Source organism: Vipera ursinii (genome assembly GCF_947247035.1).
Source record: "Vipera ursinii genome assembly, chromosome: 2".
NCBI classification, from domain to species: Eukaryota; Metazoa; Chordata; class Lepidosauria; order Squamata; family Viperidae; genus Vipera; species Vipera ursinii.
In genome coordinates this window covers 32,017,471-32,036,717 of record NC_139513.1, presented here as the reverse complement: position 1 = coordinate 32,036,717, position 19,247 = coordinate 32,017,471, and the positions used below count along the sequence as shown (strand labels likewise).

The 19,247-nt window shown below is 38.6% G+C and overlaps 1 protein-coding gene across 1 annotated transcript in view; it reads right to left on the bottom strand.

Moving 5' to 3' along the window:
• PTPRG (protein tyrosine phosphatase receptor type G) overlaps window positions 1–19,247 on the bottom strand; it is a 716,833-nt gene that overhangs the window by 139,419 nt on the left and 558,167 nt on the right. Inside the window, exon 7 of the mRNA XM_083356115.1 lies at window positions 4,947–5,104. Within this exon, the coding sequence (XP_083212241.1) occupies window positions 4,947–5,104 (158 nt within the window). The remainder of the gene's footprint in view (window positions 1–4,946; window positions 5,105–19,247) is intronic.

Below are 19,247 nucleotides of genomic sequence, written 5' to 3'. Positions count from 1 at the left end.
ATAGATGGCAGCAATTGTAGGAAAGAAACTATAAACTGACAATGACAGCGTATAAAGAAAATATGTACAAGATGTTCTACAGATGGCATATGTCTCCAGAAAAACTAGCTAAAATGTTTAAGGACAGATCTATGAAATGTTGGAAATGCCATCAAATACCAGGCTCTTTCTATCATATGTGGTGGACGTGTGCAGAACCAAAACCCTAATGGAAGATAATCAAATCATGGATAGAAAAGATGATACATAGAATTAAGACCAGAAATATTCCTGTTGGGTATTTTACCAGAGAAATATAGCAAAGAGAACACATATTTGATTATTCATATAACCACTGCAGCTAGGATTGTGTTTGCACAAAACTGGAAGGCACTGAAAGCTCCTCCAGAAGAAGAGGTGATCAGGAAAATAATGGAATGTGCAGAAATGAATAGATTAACAATGATAATTAAAGAGAGTCAGAGTATTATGAAATTTGGGGAAAATTTTATGAGTGGGTGAAAAAGAGATTATGCTTAAAAGACAGCTAACACTAATTTAGATGGAAGAAAAATGAGGAGATAAGGATATTATCATACCTAATGTAGACATTGAAAATCCAAGGAGAGGAGCTGCTCGGACATCACCCCTGAATTGTATCGGAAGAGGAATGGGAGGGAAGAAAGGAGAGGAGAGAGGGAAGAGAGTAGAGGAGGGGGAAGGAAGTAGGAAGGTTGGAGGGAAAGAGGAGGAGAAGTGGGGAGAAACGGGAGGGGAGTGGTGAGGGAAAGAGGAGAGGAGAGGAAGAAGAGAGAAGTAGGAAAGAAAGGAGAAAGGGAGAAAGAAAGTAGAGAAGAGGGAAGAGAGAGAAGGAGGGTGGATACAGTGAAAGGGGAAATGGACGAGCAGCACCCAAACTTACGTGTATGTATTTATGTATGGCGATATATAATACCGTACCTACAGCATTACTGATATAACAAATGTTAAATACCTGAAAAAATGTTTATATTTCATTGGTTAGTTTGTGGTATATTAAAGGAACTGTGAAAAATAAAATAAAATGGAAAAAAACAAACAAAAAAAACCCAAGGTAACTTAGCTCTAAGTGTTTCTCAACCTTGGCAACTTTAAGATGTTTGGACATCAATGCCCAGATTTCTCCAGCCAGCATGGTGTTGACTTCCACAAATTTTAAATTAACAAGGTTGAGAAACATGCTCTAAATGGGCTGGGAAAGAAATCCACCTGCATACGTTTTGTCTGCAAGCAGAAGCCACAGCTGGAGTAAAAATAGAACTTTTGTCTATCAAGTTTCCTCTTATTTTCAGCCGGGAGTATTTAACATTTTCTGGAATGAAGGCCACAGTCCAAAAACTAGTAAGTAGGATGCATTTTAGAAAAATTGGCACATTAAAGGCATGTTCAGATTGGCACACTCCCCTTTGTAAAATACTTTCTATAAAAAATGCTGGCGTTTTGGCTGCAGCCACAGAAATAGAAACTTTTTGTAAAAACATAATTTCTAAAAGGAGAAGGAGTCTAGCAGACAGAGAAAAACTGAGGTATGCCATCCTGTCTCACAAGGGATGAGCTATGCCTCCCTTTCTTCCAGTTTTTTCTTGTTTTCTTAAATAATATTTCTCCTTTGGATAATGTTCTTGTAAAGCAGGAATCCCAAATGACTCTGCTTTTTATGACCAGCAGACGAATCTCCTTACCTTAACTTAAATACCTTGATTATGTAGATATATTCTAGCTATAAGACAGCCTAGGCCAGGGGTAGGCAACCTCGGCTCTTTTATGACTCGTGGACTTCAACTCCCAGAATTCCTGAGTCAGCATAGCTGACTCAGGAATTCTGGGAGTTGAAGTCCACGAGTCATAAAAGAGCCGAGGTTGCCTGCCCCAGGCCTAGGAGATAACTGAACCTCATCCTTATAAGAATTTGATTCAAATTATCATTTAAGGAATTTAATTGAAAATATCATTTAAAGAGACCTTCAGCATGATAGTCAAGGAGCAGAGAATCTTTTGTTTAACAGAAAGAAGGCAAAAGAGACACTGCAGATGTATTTTTATAGCAAAGATGCATAATCTTAGGGACAGGAGGCCTACAAAAGTGAGCACATAAATCCAGGAGTGTGAACATTTTTTTTTTAATTTTTAAAGCTGCACAAGGAAACAGTTATTAAGTACATAAAAATCGTATTAGAGATATTTCATTCATTTATACTAAGCTAAATTTAATTTTGAGCGCACACTATTACACACAGAGAGAAAAAACTTGGCAAGTTAAATCTTTTGCTATCAATGTTCCACCACCTCTTGTCTTTCTAAAGTTTACTTGAGTTGATTTAGCAAGTGTTGCTAGAAAGCGCCAATAGGCCACATGTGATTTGTGAACTTTTCACTGCATTGGTGAAACTGCTATAATGTCATACATTTGGGGACATTTAAAAAGCCAGTGTGAACTAGTGCTTAAGGTGCTGGATTATCAGCAGAGACCCAGATTCCCATCCTCTCTTATGTTTGGAGATCAGCAGGGTAATTTGGAACCAAATGTCTCTTTGCCCTAGACTGGGAAATTGAAAAATACCTATTTACTGACCCACATTGGACTGCCATATTCTTCAATTAAAGCTTTCAACCTGAGATATATTGATTTAACCTGCCAATAATAATACTCCTTTGACACTACTAGAATAACATACTATAAAGGCATCCCACAGTTATTCACTTCTAAGAATAACCCAAAGAGCATTACAAATATCATAATATTTGAACCATAACCAAGGAATCTTGGTGGCACAGTAGTTTGAATGAAGTATTGCAGGCTGATTCTGCCCACAGCCAGGAGTTTGATCCTGACTGGCTCAAGATAGACTCAGCCTCCCATCCTTCCAAGGTTGGTAAAATGGGGACCCAGATTGCTGGGGGCAATATGCTGACTCTATAAACCACTCAGAGAGAGAGCAGTAAAGCACTGTGAAGCGGTATATAAGTCTAAGTGCTATTGCTATACACATATACATATATTTTCTTTTCTTCTCCCAATGACCTTGCCTAGTGTCTTAATACACTTTAAGAGAGCCTGGATGTCTTAAGTACTGCAGAGATTTGGACACAGGTCCTCCCAAGTTTCCTCTGCAAACCACTTAGAGAGTGCTGAAAAGCACTGTGCAGTGATCTAAGTCAGAGGTCACTACTGTTTCTCGTTTGGTGGACTGAAGGAAAAGGGAGGGGGAAGCATTTTAAAGATGTGGGCAAACGGGGTGGGGCTAGTGCCCTCATGATACTCACTAGCCCTGCCCTGTTCTTGCATGACGCAGTGCCTTGTTTCCGCACCCCATGATGCGGCAGCGCCCCATTTTTGTGCCCCATGGCACGACGATAGTCCATTTTCATTCCCTGAGGCACAGCAGTGGCCCATTTTTGCGGCATCTTGTTTTTGTGCCCCATGGCCATGGCACTAGCACAAGCGAGGGGTGTGTGCAAGCAAACACACATGCACTGGCCAGCCTGTCCTGCGGTCCGGTGAACAGCAGGCCACACCCACTACCGGCCCACGGCCCACAGTTTGGGGACCCCTGGTCTAAGTGCTACTGCTATTGCCTATTAATGTGAACTCTGGGAACAAATACTGAAATATTTGATTTAATCCATTGTTTGACCTCATTGGATAGAGAAATCAGGACAGAACAATAGTCAAGGAAGACATATGAACTTGGTGTCCCTCTTGATTGAGAAGTAGTGGTATGGGTGACATCTTGATGTTTTCAATTGCTTCATATGGGTTATTGAAGATTTATACTCATTTATTCATGTAAATTGGTGACTTTTCCATGAACAGTTAATGTCTACCAAGAGGCCTTTGTTGCAATGAAATGTATTTATACTAGCAACTAAAAGAGGCAGGACAAGTGATAACTATTTTTTTTAAACTAAGACTAAATGCCATTGCCTCTTTGATTGCTAAACAGTAAATATTCTCTACATTAGGACTTCTCTCACTGAAATTATCTGTTGTTGCCTTGTACTATTTTGTTTGTTCTCTAGTAAGATCTCCTATGAAACCCTTGTAAGGATCTGTATACCCTTTTCAGACCCAGCACAATGCAAGTTTCATGGTGTTCTAACAGTAGGCAAAGACGGTATATTAGCAAAAACATTACTTTCTTGGCGCAATTATCTCAAACTATCAAATCTGTGTCTGTACACACCTAAAATGACTTAACAGAATTTTCCAGCAGAAATGTGAAGATGGGAAAAGAATGAAAAATTCTGTGTAAATATTTATACTGTGGTTTAAATATATCTGAACAGAATAGTAATAGCTAAAATCATTTAAAAGGAAATAAGATGTCGCATTCTATTATCTTCTTGTGTGGAGTGGCTGATGTTGAGCTTCAGAGAACAATAAAACAAAATCAGATTGCTTCCTTTTTCTATCAAGAATATATTTTGCTTTTTTTGTGAGACAGAGGTAAGTCTTTTCTACTCTCCCAAGAAAAGGAGATGAAATCTGGTTACAGCACATTTTATTTATTTTATCTATTTGTATCTTGCCTATTTCTATTTTTTAGAAATAACTCAAGGTGGAAAACAGATCCAAGATACCTTCCTTGTTCTATTTTCCCTTCAACAACAACCCTGTGAGGTGAGTTGGACTGGGAGAGAGAGCAACTGGCCCAAGGGCACTCAGATGGCTTCCATACCTATGGCGGGACTAGAACTCATGGTCTGCTGCTTTCTGGCCTGGTGCCTTAAACACTGGACCACTAAACCTTTACAATCCAGCACACTCCAGATTTAATTCCTAAAATTCTGCTGGCCATGTTGGGTGGGTGAAGGGATGAAGTCTCACACACATGTGGTGAAAAAAAAATGGGTTAAATTAAAAAAGAAAAACAAAACAAAACAAAGAAAATAATGAATCAGGCAAACTGCTTATGATACCAACCTACCTGCCGATAAGAGATGGGGACAGGCATTCGGAAAACAATCCATTCCACAATTTCGCTACACGGAGGTGTAGTCAGCGACCCTGTATACCGATAGTAACTTCCCAAAGAAGCTGGCAGGAGATCCCGCAACACAAAAGGGTCCAAGAAGGTCTCTTTCTCTGTAAAATAAAATGTTTTGAAACACATAAAAGACAGAACAATGGGCATTGCAAGAAGGGCCAATATCTATTTTATATGAGCTCCAACACATTTATTTTCTGCTTGTCGAAGGTGCAGGTAGTCCTCAACTTACAACCACTCGTTTAGTGACTATTCAAATTACAACGGCCCTGAAAAAAGTGACTTCTGAGCATTTTTCACATGAGCGGCATGGCATCCCCATGGTCACGTGATCACCTTTTGCAGCCTTCTGAGAAGTCAAGTCAACGGGGAAGTCAGATTCACTCATAACCACACTACTAACAACTGCAGTGATTCACTTAACAACTGTGGCAAGCAAGGTCATAAAATGGGGCAAAACGCACTGAACAAATGTCTTGCTTAGCTACAGAAATGTCAGGCTGAATTGTGATCCTAAGTCAAGGGCACTCTGTAGATCTTTTAAATTGTACGTAGCAAAAGCGCCTGTTGCTATGGGCAATCCTTATCTTTCTTGAGGGTCTTATGAAGTCAGTGTAGGACTGAATCTTCCCTAAAACAATCTAGAACATTCCACATTGACATGACTTCCTTTTTAGATATACAGGCCTCTCCATCCAACAAAGTAGGGAATGAACAATCCAGTGTTATATATATATATATATATAAGGAACAGACAATGCTGTAATTTTTTTTAATAAAACTCAATAGTTGTTAGAATGAACAGATTTTATATCAGATCTGTATGTCCATGATACCACTGCCATTGCCACTAACAGAAATTCAGAGGTAATATTAGCGTATTTGTAATAAGCTCAACCTGCATAGCAAGTTACAGTGACAAATTGATTCAACACCAGAAATAAGACTGAAAGAGCATACCCACAAATCCATACTGAACCGATATTCAGATCAGGTTTCTCAAACACAGATCAAATCTTTCATCAACTAGACTCACGGTTAAAACTTATGACAAATATGATTTATATTATGCAAACCAGAGAAGAGCTGTTTGTTCAGCTGTGGAATAGTATTTCCATATCGGGTACGCATCGCATGTCAGTGGTCCAAGCCAACAGCATATTTCAAGAGCATATAATTAGTGTAATATATATTCTGTTTTAACAAATTCAAATCCAGTATACTTATTTATCAGCATTACTCTTCTGTTGTAAGTTTGCAATTTCAGGCAAAGCATTTGAAATGTGACAGGTATCAACAAGCCCTTGAAAATTGTTAATGCCCACACATATAAATCTTTCGTCAAGTCTGTCAGTGAATGTTCTAATATTGTTTACAGCTGGAAAAAAACTAGGAACTGCTATAATGTTTGAATAATATGTGGGCCATAAAACTGCCTCAACATCACATGAGACATCAGGTGCCCCAAAGCTGATTTTGAAAACAAGGATGTTATGGTGACTTTCCTTCCTTTCCTTTCCCTAATTGCTTTGCATTGCAAAACAGCCTAAAGGTTTTTAAAATACATTATAAATGTGCTTTGTCCTAATTCATCTGGGGCAGGGGTTTTCAAACTGCCGGCCTGTGGCCCAGATGCATCATGCCGAAACCGCACCCACCCCAGCTTCGGCAATGGTGTCATTGCAACACATGATTGACAGTCACCTGATTGCACTTTCTGACATCCCCATGGGCTTCCCATAAGTCAATGGAAAAGTGGGCAGGAAAGTTGGAAGTTGCAATCCTGTGGTATTCGCTGAACAACCTCCATGGTCCTTGGGTTACAATGGCAACACCAGAATTGCCATCGTTAAGCAACATGCTCCCACGACATTGTGCTTTGTGACTACATCATTTGGTGATGGAGGATGGTGCAACTGGAGCATCCCCATCTACTGTGGTTGGAACAACGGCACATCTAAGGCCGAAGAGATTAAATTGGACAGGCTTCCATTTGGTTTGGGTGAAAAGCAAAGCTGCCTGTGTCACAGTAAATCTTGCACAAAACACAGAAATATGAGCAGGAATAGAGGATTACTGAAGGGTGCACATAATTGTAGAAGTGTTTTAACTGGATTGATTATTCTATCAGAACACATTTGTCCGTATAATGTCCAAATAATGGTCAGATAGGTGCTCTTAAGTTTGGTATTATCAGAAGAAAACTGGATTAGATTTAGATAAAATAGTTTGTTACAGAATTAGAGGTCTCCTGAAAGAAGAGAGTTGTTCCGAACATCTGAGAACCTAATTGTATTTACATGCTCTACCCCAAGATTCCAGTTTGAGCTTTTTTTCTCTGGCAACCTCCATTTTGTTTATTAAATTATTGGTAGTCCTCAACTTATGAGAGTAGAGGCCAGAATTTCAGTTGTCATGTCCAATTTTATGACCATTTTTGCCATGATTGTTAAACGAATCACTGCAGTGGCTAAGTGAATCATGTGGTCTTTAAATGAGTCCAGCTTTCCCCATTGACTTTGCTTGCTGGAAGTTGGCTGAGAAGGTCATAAACAGTAATTACATGACCCCAGGATGCTGCAACCATTGCAAATACACACCAGACTTTTGAAAATAAAATTTCTCCAGACCCTTGTAGTCTGGAGAATATCAGAGTGGACTTTCTTTCATTTTACAGGGATACAAAGTCAGGATAAAGACAGAGAATCCATACTCTTGTCTTGATTATTGCGACTGATCATGCTCTCCATGGTGGCAGTGCCTAGCCAAACCTGACTGATCTCCAAACAGGGAAGCAGAGTGGGACCTGGTTAATACTTCCATGTAAAACCATCAGGACATGGATCAGGAAATCCACGTAAGGGGCAAAGAACCAAGGACCATTCATAAGGTTGCGGCATAAGTGATTTATTGAAGCCTATCCTCAAGAATCTAGTCAACTAATGGTCATCGTTAAATTGGTCCTAGATAAGGGTCAATGGAATTCAAGGGGAGGCTGGACTTGGATCTCTTGTGGCAATGCAAGGATTCCAAAGTGATGGCATGTTTAACTCCACCCTCCAGCTCTGCCTGCTCTCCTACAATCCTCAGGCTTCCCTCTAGGAAGCTGAAAAAGAGAATGGAAGGAACTGTGAACTACTTTTGTATTGTTGCCAAAAATACACTACCAATATGAACATATCAAAGAAACCAAGCTTGACTTGAGGATGTCTTTGTCTTCCCTATTTGTTGTGGGGGAGAGGGGGATATTGAAGGCAACTGAGTAGTTTTTATTCATTGCTTTGTTAAAACTGCTTCTGTATGGATGAAATTTATGTCTGGTTGTGAACTACTGCTGTTTTATATAATTTTTTTTATTCGCTGCATCCCATCCTCATAATTATTGATATAAAGTAGGTTAGAGGCAATTTAGCAGGTCAACAGAAAGAGATCAAGGTCTTCAAATGTATAAAACTATGAAACCCATTTCACCAGTAATGTATTGCAGCCCATTTGAAATTAATTGTTTTTCAATTTTATTCCTTCTCCTGTTTGCAAACATGGACTAAAAAAATACGTAATTTCATTTTCATGTAAAGACTTTTTTTTCCAGAAACCTCTATTTTCCGTTTCTAAAATTATTTTAGAGAAATAAAACAAAAATTAAAAAGAACAAGCCATTTGCAAAGACAGAGATCTTTGGTTCTTTTGCAATTATCCCCTGCGGTTCTGATGATTAACCGGTCAGATTCCACACTGTTGCCATAAAAAAGGGGAACAGCAAGGTTCTTATTAAATGCCTTATACCAAGAATCTGTCCCAACAAAGAAGCTTCCTCCATGCTGTGAAGGCTGATTTCCCTTGTGCTGTTGTTGTCTTACCTTCACCTTTTTTTTATTGAGATATTTGGTAAATTTGCGTGGATAAGGAGCAATAACATAATCTGTCTTGACCTTCTAGTAATTTTCAGACTGATATGTTCCTAACCAGAAGGGAGGGGAAAAAGGAGTACGGTCTTTGGGAATACAGGAAACATGCCTAACAGTCAGAAAAGGGAATTCAAAGCATATGTTCATCTAGTGCTTTTAGAAATTTCTTGGCAAACAGATTTGATAGTAACCTCTAATACACTGGCTTTAAAAAGAATTAAGACTAATTCCCGGAGAACATCCATGTTATTAAGCACAATGATAACTAAAACCACAACAGTTGTATTAAGAAGGAGAATAATTTGGATTGCTATGTGTCTGGCAATTCAGTTGGAAAGTGCATGTTAAGTTAATATGACGTCTTTTCACCAGGTTTTCACAGTATGGCCTAGATTTATTATTATTATTTTTAAATCCTTCAGACCTTTTCAAGTATAAGTAATGCAGGTAACTCAGCTGAAAATGTTGTAGTTCCTCCGGTGGCTCTCACACTTCACACCTTTAACTTTTTTTTTCCTACAGAGAGGCACTCTCTCTGCTTAGCCAATGTGTGAAATGCAGCACAAGTGCTTTTCATCCTTCATTTCATTTTCCAAATAAGCTGCTAATTGGGAGACTTACAAATCTTGCCAAACTCAGATCATAAAAGGAGAGGATAAAAACCAGAAATGTGCAGTTGGCATATGTCTGAATATAATCCTGGCGATGAGGCGGAGAGTAAACAATGCAAAATGGCCAACGTGAGAAATAGACTTGTTACCTACTGGGCATGAAAATTGAGGGCAGCTGTCAATATCTCCTCTGGGATCTTTCTGGACCATAGAGGAAGCATCCTTCAGAGAAGACATGACAGCTGCCACGCACGGAATGCCACGTTGCAGTGGTTGGGCTTTCTGAACGTTCCTCGCTGCTGCTTAAATTATTGAAATGTCCCTCCTGATGTCTTTCCCACTCACTGCACACCTCAGTATTGTCTTTAGCCCACTGCAGGGAGCTCTTATACTTCTTTCTGGGGCAGTAACTCAGGGCCATATTCAATAATTTGTTACGGAGACACTCTCCCACAATCACAATGACTTCTCCCCAAGTAATGAGCATGTCAATATTTTTGTTGGCATCAACATGCTAAAGAACCTCATGTGGTTAAAGAACCTGCTGTGTATCATGAGAAGAACTAAAGTAGGGGCTTAAAGGTCTCCCTAAAACTGGCAAGTCCAAGATAATAATAGGTTTGTTTGTTTGCTTGCTTGCTTGCTTGCTTACTGTATGGCATATCATACACAGACTTGCAATATATATTATTTTCCCCAAATTAAAAAAACAACAAAAAAGTATGACACTTTAAAAAGATCTATATTCACATATCAATATCTAGGCCAGGGGTCTTCAGATTTGGACCTTTTATGACTTGTGGACTTCAACTCCCAGAATTCCTCAGCCAGGCACAGTTGAAGTCCACAAGTCATAAAAGGGCCATGTTTGAAGACCCCTGGTCTAGGCAATCTAACCACTGAGGAACAACACTGGCTCTCAAAATGCATGGCAATGAAAATAACAGCAGAGACAACGTTACTGAATTACATATAGTCTGTGAATTACAACCATTGAAAGTTACAGTGGCACTGAAAAAGTGACCTACCACCAATCTTTGCACTTAACAACTGTTGCTGCATCCTCATGGTCATGTGTTCAAATTTCAGCATGTATTTATGATGGATGAAGAGTTCTGAGGTCATGTGATTACCATTTGCAACCTTCTCAACTGGCTTCCAACAGGCAAAGTCAATGGGGGAAGATGAATTTGCTTAACTACTGCATGATTCGCTTAACAAATGCAACGGTTTGCTTAACAACCATGTCAAAAAAGATTGTAAAATTAGGTTTGACTCACTTAACTATCACCTTGCTTAGCAATGGAACTGCTGGTCCCAATTGTGGTTACAACTTGAGGACTATCTGCACTTACTTAGAGCTCTCTTGTTCATCTTAAAGAGTTGCTTCCAAGTAAAGCCTGATACCAGTCCCTGCTATAGATCTGTGATCAATCATAAAACATGCTCCTTTGTGTTCCTCTTCTCAGAAATAAAATTTCAGCTTGGATGTTCTTGGGGTTTATTTGGCTTATTTTGTCTCTTTGCCCTACTTAATTCACATTTGAATTTCCTACTTAGAGCTGCTTCAGTGACTCCATCCAGCCACCTCATTCTCTGTCGTCCCCTTCTTCTATTGCCCTCAATCTTTCCCATGGACAGTACCAAAAGGCAAAATAAATGATTGACCCTCAATTTTTATACCTCTAATCTGGGTCCTTATGAATTCCCTTAGTTGTTGTACTACATATATTTATGTGTATTTGCAAACAGAGTCTCACCAGGATGAATGGCTTCTCATGAGACCTTAGGACCTGCAATCTAGTATCAGACCAGTGGTCTGATCATCTCAGTAATGTCTCTAATTGGGCACAAATTTTGGGGCACAATTTTATAGGCGGGGTTTAGGCAAGAGTCTTTCTGGATCTTGGTTTGAGATACCAGGGATTGAAGTTGGACTCTTTTGCAATAAAGTAGGGACTCTAACACTCAGAATTTGTTTGGAATGGAAAAGGTTGTTATCTGGAGCTGAGGCAAGGCCCTACTTAATTCACATTTGAATTTCCTACTTAGAGCTGCCTAAATACAGTTCTGCCATTCACTAGCAGCCTTTCTACTCCATGTTTCACAAACACTGATGTCTTGCTTCAGTCTTTCTCTTCCTTCATTACAGGTGCCAGGAACAAGATGCTTTGGGGTTGGGATACCTAACCAAGCATTCTTCCCTGGTGTAAATGTTTTGGGATTATATAAAGTGCACATGAGTGTATTTGTACATGTATGCCTCTGAGATATTTTTGGAGAGATATCTTGAAGCACGCTTTTCTTGTAACATATGCAACTTTGTGCATAGTAAATAGTGAGTGGCCCAACCAACTGCCATCGGGGTGGTAGAACGTCCAAAAACAGTGCCACCGAGCACTGTCAGGGCAAGCGAATAGAATAGAATAGAATAGAATAGAATAGAATAGAATAGAATAGAATAGAATAGAATAGAATAGAATAGAATAGAATAGAATAGAACAGAATAGAATAATTTAATTTAATTTTAATCCCATTTATATCCCGCCCTTCTCCGAAGACTCAGGGCGGCTTACAATTTAAAGCACAAATCAATGTGCTTAGCAACAGCCTTCATTCTATGTATATGCCTGCTTATTAGGGCTTTCGGCCCCATCTCAGGCGGCATTATTACAAAGTCAGCTTATTGCCCCCAACAATCTGGGTCCTCATTTTACCTACCTCGGAAGGATGGAAGGCTGAGTCAACCTTGAGCCTGGTGGGATGCGAACCTGCACTAATTGCAGGCAGCTGGTGTTACTTAAGGAGGCATTAGCCCACTGCTCCACCAAGGCTCCATAATAGAATAGAATAGAATAGAATAGAATAGAATAGAATAGAATAGAATAGAATAGAATAGAATAGAATAGAATAGAATAGAATAGAATAGAATAGAATAGAATCTGGAAGGGACCTTGGAGGTCTTCTAGTCCAGCCCCCTGCGCAAGCAGGAGAACCTATTCCATCTCAGACAGGTGATTGTCCAGTCTCTTCTTGAAAATTTCCAGTGATGGAGAGCCCACGATTTCTGGGGGTCTCCAAACATGGAAACTTCAAGACTTGAGAACTTGAATTCCCAAGTCTTAAAGCTGCCAAGTTTTGGAGACCCCTGCACTAGAACATCAACTGAGAGCAAACCCCACTCCTTACTAGTACTGATGATATTACCTAGTTTGGATAATGAAACCTCTGCATCAATACAAGGAGGCTCAGAGAGCACTAAGGACCCCCCCCCTTCAACTTTGTGCATGTTGGGATACCAGCAAAGATGTTCCTCAGCTGTTTCTAGGACTAACCATCTGGATAGCAGGGAAGGCAAACTCAGCTGGGGATTGAGGAAGAGATTGCAAACTGGAAGTTGGAAATTGTTGCCCGTGGCCTGCGGAGGACCCATTACTGATTTATACCATCTGCAGTAGCTGACAGATGCAACAAGACCGCCTTAACTTGAGCAAGCTTAGTAGCTATGAATTTTCTATCTACAGATTAACAGTATTATCTTTAGAAATAAATTATTTCAGTTCAAATGATGGATAATACAATATCTGATCTCTGTTTTAGGAACTCTTTCCTGAGGGTTGCTGGTTGATGGCTCTGCAATGAGAAATAAATCTGTGTGTCATCAAAAACACACAAGCCAACAAAAATGGTTCTATGGAACTTCCCTAAGACAGATTCCCTGAGGCTGTATTCAAATATGTTATCCTCATTAACTTCTTGTAACATTTTGTTTGCATGAGTTCCATATGTTCTGAAAGAAAAATTAGAATCATGCAGGAGTATTTTTAAATGCTGGGCCAATACATTATGTAAAGTACAATTCAAATATGTATTACGGGTCTCTGAGAGGGAATCTCATCTTCTGTTTCCAAGGATTTTTTTCTCCTGTACCATATGCTGACAGTATTATATTTTAATAATTAATTGTTCATCAAAGAAAAGATGAGCAGGAACACTAAATTCAACGTTATTCAAATTGCAAAAATGAATAATGCAAGATTTTTATATTAAATACACACTGAGATACGTAGTCAACATCTCATCCAGCTCTGCCCGCCTTCCATTTTTAAACACTGTGAAGTAAAATATGAATTTCCAACCAAGGGAAACGTATTTAGACAAAGGAGAGCTTTATTAGAATGCAAACTCAAAGATTCCTCTGATGATTAAATTTTGGTGATCAATTAAGTGGAGTTTATTTCATGTGTCTGCGAAGCCACAGTCAATTGCAGAAAATGAAACAGAAAAGAAAGCGTAGCTTCTTTTTACAGAATTAAATCTAATTTCTGCATCTGTGCTGATATTCTTGATAGACTCTCCTAAACAGATTGCATTGGCTAAGTAATGCAAAATAAACCTTTCAGCGGAATATGTAATGTTACGTTACCGCAATTTGTAGGAGAGCCATGCTGGACCACTGTGGTGAAAAATCATCAGTGTGGCAGAATGTTGTCTGATTAACAAATTTTATTAAATGTCATAGCTTTCATGAGCTTACTTCAGAGGGTTTTTTAAATCATTCATAGATTGTGGTACATTCATATTTAAGTATAAATGCTATATATGAGAATGAGCAGTTTGTACCTGCCCCTGAGTATTCGGCTAAAATTCAGCATCAAATGTTCTGATTTGAGCTGGTATGATTTTTTTATATATATATTTGTATAAAATAAGGCACAAAATAGATAGGAAAATAGAAGAGTAAATTATGTTTTAAATGTTGGCCAAGGTCAATATAGTAACTTTATTCTTTAACATCCCCCCAACTGCCCCATGGAAATAGTGATTCAAAAATATTGGCCTTGCCCACACTAATGATATTGTCATCCAGTCTTTGGAGATGTAAAAAAAAACAGGAAAGAAAGATACAAAAAGGTTATTACATTTACTATATATAGTGGGCAGCTAGGCCAGTTACTCTCTCTCAGCCCATCCCACCTCACAGGAGTTGTTGCTGGGGGAAAATAGGAGGAGGAAGTTACGTTGGATATATTCATCATCATATTGAGTTGTTACAGTAATAAAGATGGGAAATAAATAAACAACTCATGATTTTCTTGTTAATATGCTATCAATCATATCAAAACAAACGAATCTTTATTGTACGTATAGACTAGCATATGGGAATGAAGTACAGCCATTAAGAAGAATTACAAAAATAAATTATAAAAAAACCTTAAAAAATTAAAGATATTAGTATAAAAGATATCAAAAATGAAAATTTAAAAAAGGACAGTTAGGAGCATTGGGCATTCTTGAAAGTTTTAAGTTCAAAGGGGTTCTTGAAAATACTTTAAATAAGTGTTTCATTGAGTTCTGTTTTTTTTTTTAAAAAACAAAAACAAAAAACCTTTGGTTGATAGTTACACATTTGGCTAAACTTCATTCTCTGAGTTTATCTACTGAGATGGTGTTTCTTAAATTGTCCTCTTGGCTAAAATAAATGTTGTTGTTGTTGTTAGTTGCAAAGTCGTGTCTGACCCATCGCGATCCCATTGACAACATTCCTCCAGGCCTTCCTGTCCTCTACCATCTTCTGGAGTCCATTTAAGCTCACGCCTACTGCTTCAGTGACTCCATCCAGCCACCTCATTCTCTGTCGTCCCCTTCTTCTATTGCCCTCAATCTTTCCCATGGACAGTACCAAAAGGCAAAATAAATGATTGACCCTCAATTTTTATACCTCTAATCTGGGTCCTTATGAATTCCCTTAGTTGTTGTACTACATATATTTATGTGTAATTGCAAACAAAGTCTCACCAGGATGAATGGCTTCTCATGAGACCTTAGGACCTGCAATCTAGTATCAGACCAGTGGTCTGATCATCTCAGTAATGTCTCTAATTGGGCACAAATTTTGGGGCACAATTTTATAGGCGGGGTTTAGGCAAGAGTATTTCTGGATCTTGGTTTGAGATACCAGGGATTGAAGTTGGACTCTTTTGCAATAAAGTAGGGACTCTAACACTCAGAATTTGTTTGGAATGGAAAAGGTTGTTATCTGGAGCTGAGGCAAGGTCATTCATTCTCTTAATGAGGATAAAGAAACCCAGAAGCACAGGAGATCAAAAAAGCTTGAATGTCCCAATCCCATGAAAGTGTTTGGACTAACACATTCATTCTTGCATTCAGAAAAAAAATTGGCATGTAGGGGCGGGTCACAATGCACACCCCATCTAAATTTAACAATGATCTCTAACAGCAAATTATTGTTTGCTGTTAAAAAAAGATGTATGTTTGTAGGCAGATATGCTTGATGTTAATTTTCTATGAGGTAAAGATCAACAATTTGGGTAGTGTTATTTATCAATGGGCATTATCTTTTCTATGTTTCAATACATTGATGCTCCATGACAAAAGTGGTCAAGAGATAATTAGTGGAATATAGAGCTTTTTGTCTTCCTAGGCCATCAGTATATTGAAATCACAAGTGATTAATCTCTGTTTTGGGGTGACAGATGAAGATGGACTCTGACCAGTTTCCCTTGTATGAAAATCCCCAATCAGGAAAGCAACAACTATTGTTCTATTAACAACCTTAACAGGAACTGCTAAATAGCACAGGAACAAAAAAGCAGTGTGCCTTTATGCTCAAATAACTGTACGTCAGCAGTTGGCTATCTTAGGCATTTCATACAATTCCAAAAATCTTTCCAGTTCTGCTTAGCTTTTTTTTAAAAGCTTCTGCTTATATAAAACAACTTAGGAGTATGATGAATATGGGTTCATTCCAGAATGCTCTAATGGTTATTATCACTTCCCAGTATCATCCTGCATTTGAATTCTGAAAGCTGAACAGTAAATTATTTCTGGAGGAATGTTTGGCTGAACTATTAAAATGATCAGTGACTCACTTCTTACTGTCAATGCTGCAAACATTGTCATGTTTTTGCACTGACAATATAAGAGACAGTCTGTTACTTTAATTGCTTCATTTGGGAGGGAGAAAATCACCCGGAAGTTGTGATAAGATTGCAAAAGCCCCCCCCCTACAGAATGGGAAGTAAAACCTCATATGTAAAACTAATTGGATAATGTGATTTATGACGTGTAGATAAGGACGGGGATTGTGTGTGTGTTATGATGGGTTTGGGGGGAGGAGATTTCAGATTCCGGCATCCCTCCATGAGTGCCGATGTTTCGTTTCATTATTAAGACTTTTAGATAAACAATGTTTGCATTTTTTTTGAGCTGTCTCATTTATCAGAACCATGACACTTACATTATGAAATGAATGCAAATGTCTTAATACCAACGACTTATGGAACCTTTAACAATTGGCGACTCTTTAGCTTTTAGCATCAAGACTAACACTGCAGAAGCTTTATAACACACACACACATACACAAAAAGGAAGGAAAACTTATTTAGTTAGGCTGTAGTCATGGGCATGGTGTCTTGGGAGACAGGGACATAACTAGGTATGGCCAGAAGTCAGGACCTGCTACTTCATCCAAACATTCTGAACACAAGGAATTTTCAGGTTTCTGAAGCCTGGGTCCTCCAGCTGTCTGGACATTAAGACTCATATTTCTCAGCCAGCATGGTCTAATACATCTGGAGGATACCAGGTTGAAGACAGAACTTGTAAAATATGATTCTAAATAAAAACAAGAAAATAATTGGACAAATATTGATCTTTGAAGGCACCCTCTTCTTGATTCCCGTTGCAATATAAAATTAGGAACTTTCTGATAAGAGCATTTATTAAAAAGTGTATATCCACAGTAGTCAAATTTAACCCTTTCCATGCATCTGGCATAACATTTGATAGAAGAAGCTAAGAAAAGTTTTTATACGAGACCTTGGGGAATCTACTACCAGTCACCTTACTTCAAATTAGACAAGATGCATTAAGATTCTGACTCTAAGTCAGTCTCCTATACACACCTATTTCCCATGTCCCCATTATTCCAGAGAAATATCAGATTATCCATATTTCTCCATTCTCCAAAAATCAGGTCAACATCTGCAGTGCTTATCATGATCTAGAAAAACATGGATCAGTTCCCTTGAACATCTTGAGTTGGCCAGAAAGATTCCATCTCAGCAGAAAATCTTTTACAACACCCAAGCTGCTATTAATCTCCTTCAAGTGTAAAAAGTAGACCAGGTAATTTGGCATAAGATCTACTCAAGAGAGACAAGCAGTGAACACAATTAAAATGCCCCTTTTTTGTTTTGTGTGTTTTTTCTTCTCTTGGGTTAGGAGAGATACAAAGAGGCAGAAACTTGAACTTAAACAAGCAACTGTTTGTTCACATCTTTGGAACTGCTGATAGTCTGAGCTCACACAATGGTGATGGAGGGAAGAACTCCAGGTTCTGAGATGTACATTTACCCACTCAACAACTGTGTCTACCAACAGCGGGGAGGTTAGGGAGTAGGAAGGCAAGGTGGGACAGAGAAGTCCGTTGTTGTATCTCGGAGCCCTGTGGCTACCCTGGTGTGCATCATTTGTACTTGGCCTTTGATCCTTTCCCTTATGCTGATTGTCTCATTTTCTTTTCTATTTTTATTCTCATACATTGCCCTCCAGAGTCACCTGGAGTCTGGCAGCCTTATAAATATGCTAAATAAATAATTAACTGACACTGCACAGTGATGCTAAATGCTGCACTTAATTACATGAAGAGTATTTTTCCTTGAAATAATTATCTGTGAATTGGGAGATTAGGGTGGTTCTCACATTCACAGATAAGAATGGGAGAAGATGTAAAAGAGCTGCAGACGGTGTTTCAGGTAATGCTTTTGAAGAATTAGCTGTAGCTCCAAAGGGATTATTTGTCTGGTGAATTTGTTTTTTTGTTTTTGTTTTTGTTTTAAACTTAACCAGGGCTTCTCTCTCGCTCTCTTTTTCCTACCTTTCTTCTTCATCCATTATATTAGTCAAGATTCCTTTATGTTTTCTGCTGACTCAGCAAGAAGGAAAATGTGCGTGAGTGTGCTCTTGCATGTTTCGGTGGGCAAGAGCTGTTTGTGAAGGAGAGACAGAAAATATGCAGGTGTGAGTTAGGCAGCCATATAAACTGACATCACAAATGTACAAATTCATTTTAATTATTAGGTATTAATTCAACATATTTTTCTTGTTTGCCATCTTGTGCAGTAGCTTCTATCAGGTTGCGTATGGAGAAAGAGAAATGCACTAACGTACAGGTATATCTGTGTGTACAGAAAGAGGGATGCATGTATGTACAGGTGTGGTGTGTACAGAAAGAGATGCATGTATGTACAGGTGTATCTGTGTAGACAGAAAGAGAGAGAGATGTATGTTTTACAGAAAGAGACAGATGCATGTATGTACAGGTGTATGTATGTGTATCAAAAGAGAGAATGATATACTGTATGTACAGGTATATCTGTGTGTACAGAAAGAGAGATGGAGAGAGAGAGAGAGAGAGAGAGAGAGAGAGAGAGAGAGAACCATGACAGTATGTACATATACACATTTATAATGAGGAGCCTGCAAAATTGGTTTCATCTGGAGCTAGCAACCCTAAATGGGGAAGCAGAACATCCAACCCAATTTTTGTGGGAGTTTATAATATTCTTCCTATATATTCATTTTTCTTTACCATAGGGAGATTATTTTAAATTCTGTCCCATCATTTTTTTGCACTGGGTAGCACAACCATTTTCTGAATAGCCTTTCTCTTTCCTACTACTGTGTTTGCCGAAAA